Source organism: Carex rostrata, chromosome 3 (assembly GCF_964058835.1).
Source record: "Carex rostrata chromosome 3, lpCarRost1.2, whole genome shotgun sequence".
Classification (NCBI taxonomy): Eukaryota; Viridiplantae; Streptophyta; class Magnoliopsida; order Poales; family Cyperaceae; genus Carex; species Carex rostrata.
The window spans coordinates 6463358-6468059 of NC_135920.1; the positions used below are offsets into that span (position 1 = coordinate 6463358).

Genomic DNA, 4702 nt, shown 5'->3' on the forward strand with positions numbered 1-4702 from the left:
ATATTTAAACTAGACTTCTCCAATTCCAATGCATCCCATCCCACGTGCACTACACAACAACAACACCTATGTGTCAATGCAATGGCCAATGGGTATCATATGATGGAGTCTGAAACATTTGAATTTCCATTGAAAAAATAAATATGTGAATCTTTCTCAAGAAATATTTACATTAATCATGGTATACTAATTACTAAACGACAACAACTTAACTTGAGTTTTCTTTTTCTTTTTCATTACTACAAAAAAAGAATATATTGTGATTATAATACTTATATTATATTATATAGATGGATTCTCAATTATCTGACAATTATCCGTTTCGTATTCAAATCCGTATCTATAAATTATTTCAAATCCGTATCTATAAATTATCTGTATCCATTTAAAGCGAATTTAGTTTTGAATTTTGACATCTGTTTACTATCCGTATCCGTATTTGTATCCGCTCATTGAAAAACAGATGTGAATATGGTATCAGCATTATCCGCTCCGTTTTCACCCCTAGGCCCAATTCGATGTGAATATAAATTTGATTATTTTAAAATTTAAATGTAATTCTACTAAAAGAACTAATCCAATTGACATAAATTCTGACCAATTGACCCATAAGTGCTGATCCAACTAACTTGTAATCTGTACTAACCATAATTCAAAACAAAATCTTCAACCTGAAACAAATCAGTACCTATCCCAAATGACCTGCCACTCAATTTGACCCAAACCCAAATTTGATCCGAAATCAAGTTGACCCAAACTTAGAACGATCAATTACGGAACTTGACTGGAAATCAACATAACCAACCGAAACCGGACCAGCCCAATCACTAGCTCTAGTAGATATTTTCACCGCTCGAAATTTTATAACTTCCGTGAACAAATCACTTCTACAAAAAAGTGTGGTTTGATCCATTACCAATTGAAATTCCACTCAGTCCACTAAGTTAAAAAATAATATCAGCAGAACTTACATTTCAAAGAAAGTGCTGAAGAGGCATGAAAGTTGAAACTAAGTCAATAAAATGATTATATCCTTGGGTACAATCAGTTTTTTGTTGTTTGTCCCTTTTCACTAAAATGTGCTGATACCAAAATTTTGCATCATTTGACTTTTGTTGCTTTCTTTCAGGAAGACTTTTGTTACCAGCGGTGATAATCAACTTCAACTTTTCACATCACAAATGACCAAGATTGAAAGGATCCATGTTATTCCCTTTACGCTCTGCGTACTCATGAATAATGCTTATAGTGCTTTTTTTATGACGCAAATAAAACTCTGCAAGCAAAATTTGACTTTCATCAGGCGTCAAATCACCGTGATAACCCTGCAGAAAAGAAAGAGCAGCAGGTTAGACCCAAATAGTGACATGCAATATACCATCAGAATTCAGAAGTAACAATAACACTGAAAATTTTAACTTGACGGATTGTGTACTCAATTTTACCATTATTGTATGGCAACTAATTCTATTTTCATTCTATTATCAGTGCTTATTATGCTTTCTTCCAAGTTTCTTAACTAAATTATAATAATACGTGCCTGCAGTTATCCTATTAATGGGACAATAGCAAGCATAAAACTGAACTCATATTAAGAAAATTGTAAGTTGATATTACAAGGCGGGAAGTCCTATCACAAACTGCATGATGCATCAGAATACCAGAGGCGACAGATACATTAAAAGAATCAATCATTCCTTTCATAGGAATGCTGCAGTGAAGGTCTGACAAGCGAATAGCTGCATCGCTGATGCCCCTGTTGTTAATCATTAGAAAAGGAACTGTCAAACTTCTGTAACTTAATTAATAGATTATTCAAAGGTTAATTTACAAAATTAAACAAAACTTTCATGCACGGAAGTACTTACATGCCCTCATTTCCAACAACAATAGCTGTGGGCTGAGACCAATCCAATTCATAGACAGAAACCTGGGAATCAATTAAACCATTGTATAAAATAAGCACACAATTAATGTCACCCTAATGTAAAATTAATGTTTGCTCAAACATTATAGAACCTGTATAATATTTAAGTAAGATATATAATTTCAAACTTCTTATGCCATTCTAAAGATCAACAGCTTAGCACTTCAAGAATTGTTTAGTTCATATGCAGAACCAATTGTAGTAAGACTTGGTGTGATGCAGCAGCGCAAAGCTAGAATGAATAACCAGTTTTAGAGATAGTTTCTGTATTATAGAAATTTTAAGCTTGGTATTAAGAATGAAACAAAATGACAATAATTCGACTTCCAACAGACAAAACAGAATAGAAATAATTTTGTGCCACAGAAGCAAAAAAGTTTGTTCTCATCTCCTAAATCACAGGTCATATGAAATCTGTATGCATGTAGTTGCCGATAAAACTCCATAGAAAAAAAAGGAAAAATAAGGCAGGAACTAGGAGCATACTGATTTAGGACCCAAGTGAGTAGCTGCAATACGGTAACCACGTTTTCTCAAAGCAGTAAAGCACTTTGTAGGTGAATCCCAAAGCTCAATATCCAACCATTTCTCAGAACCCATGCTGACATGTCGGTTATCTCTATACCTGTAATTTTCAGATAAGCCGGTGAGGCCCAGTTCCAGTTCATAACTTCAGGTATGTTAAATCTTCCTTGTGCAAATTTACAACTACTATTAACAAAGAAAGAGAAAGAGGCAGCTTTCACCTCAGAACTGGCAGCACCTTTTACTACTATCACAAGAGATGACATGAACAGACTGTATCCCGAGAGCATCAGCAGATCGAAAAGCTGCTGATACATTGCCAAAATCTGTCAACCCCTCAACAACTAAACAGACTGAGTAAGTACGGTTCGAGACAGCTCTCTGAAACCTCTCCTTCCTGGCATCCATGATGAATGGATCAAGTGCATCTATCACTTCTTTACTTGACATCTCCATATCACCTGTCAAGTTTTGAATCCTATCCGATGTGAAAAATTAGTCTGCTTTAAAAAATTTCAAGGTCTTTCACAAATTGCAGTACTGGAAATATTATGCTGGTCAAAAGTACCATTCGACTACTCACTTCAGCTGTTGGTCATCCAAACAGGTATCTCTTTGCATCTTTTTTCTAATTATTTGCTCAATATGAGCTTATTTAGGTTTTGCAGTGTAATCGCAGAACTAGCCGTTCTTATTTAGGCTTTGCAGTGTAATGCGGCTTCTACCAATAACTTGGCCTGAGCAATGAAAATTTTAAACCATGCCAGTACATGCCAGATTAGCCCCAACCACTAAACCGACTTCTACATTACCTGACCTAAACAAATCAAGATAAGGAAACCACCGCCTCGAACAATCTCCAGTGACTGCCTCCTCTTGCACGGCCTCACTGCGCCGCTGCATCTTCATTAGGCGCTCAATTCGGTCTGGTTTCGACAGGATCTGCTCAACAGTGTCTTCTTCTGAGTCGATAGAAGAGTCAAAAGCGAGACTTGTAGAGAAGGGAGCTCCCGAAGGACTATGGCCATGGAGAGCTGAGGTGGACCTTTGACGACGAAAAGGAAAGTGAAGGGGAGGAGGGGCGAAAGAGGCGATGTGGTGGAAAGGAGGTAGAGGAGACTTTAGGGTTTTCTGAATTGCGAGGGAGGAGAGTGCTAGGGTTCTAGATGTACTCATTTGAAATGTGACGAGAGGGGAGGAAGAAAGAAGACCGGATGGATAGAGGTTTTTGCAAACAACTGGACAACTCATTATAGGCCAACCTTTTAGAGTGAAATTGTTACATGATCTACAGAAGATTTTATATTTTTGAAAGAGAAAAGGTCTTGATGCACAAAACTTTGTTCACGAACTGTTTATAACCTTATTCAATTTTGAATTCAACTGTTTAAACTTTTGATGGTTTCCACCTTCTAACGAATTCCGTCTCCTCCTATTTTACGTGACACTGTATTTTTCTTTTTTTAATTTCATTTTCGAATCTTTCATTTCCGATCAGATCTGCTCTGCGATTTCCTTCCTCTTTCATCACGACGGAAAATTCATGCGTGAATCTCATTCAAACTATTCGCAATTTGTTTCTTCTTTTGGATTTTTCTTCCCTAGTTCATCGTGAGTTGATTCAAGCTAGTCGTCATTTCATCGGTACTGACTTTCATTCAAACGAAATTGTGATTTTTTTTTTGTATTTTTCTTCTCTCATTCATTTTTCCTTTGCAATGACGATTTTTTTTTGAGATTACTGACTCGATCTCGTTGTTTAAACATTATTGCGACGGAACCTTCAGGAGTAGATTTCGATCAGATAGAAGACGGCGAAATTCAAATCTAGTAAGTTTTTTCTGTTGAATTTGTTGTTTTCATTGTATGCAGTAACGGATATAGCATTTTAACAGAAATTTTATTTGAATATTATTTGTATGTTATAATTTCGTTTGATTTTGTATTCTCCGTTTTTTACAGTACATATATATCTGAATTACAAGATATATGTCACATTTTACAGGATATCGCACATTGAATTTGGCAGTGATAACTGTTGACGTCATCTCTCCAGCGATATGGAGTATTGATCTATTAATTTTACAGTATTTTCCCTGTTAATTTTACATTATTTATCTTGTGAAAATATGGAGGAAAGATATGATAGAGAGGTTGTTCGCACAGAATATATGCTACAAAGTTTCAGTATAGCAAGCTATACCTTTTAAACCTTTGTTATACTATGTCAAATCAGATAGCAAGTGCACT

The 4702-nt window shown here is 35.6% G+C and overlaps 1 protein-coding gene across 1 annotated transcript; it reads right to left on the reverse strand.

The window, feature by feature from the left end:
• Positions 1-915: 915 nt before the first annotated feature.
• LOC144551161 (tRNA/rRNA methyltransferase (SpoU) family protein) lies at positions 916-3678 on the reverse strand. Its single transcript, XM_078299012.1, has 6 exons — positions 3265-3678; positions 2691-2913; positions 2414-2552; positions 1869-1930; positions 1618-1756; positions 916-1325 (listed from the first exon to the last, which is right to left on the reverse strand). Exons 1-6 carry the CDS (start codon positions 3626-3628, stop codon positions 1176-1178), a joined length of 1077 nt encoding a protein of 358 aa, XP_078155138.1. The 5' UTR covers positions 3629-3678; the 3' UTR covers positions 916-1175.
• Between the last annotated feature and the right edge of the window lie 1024 nt (positions 3679-4702).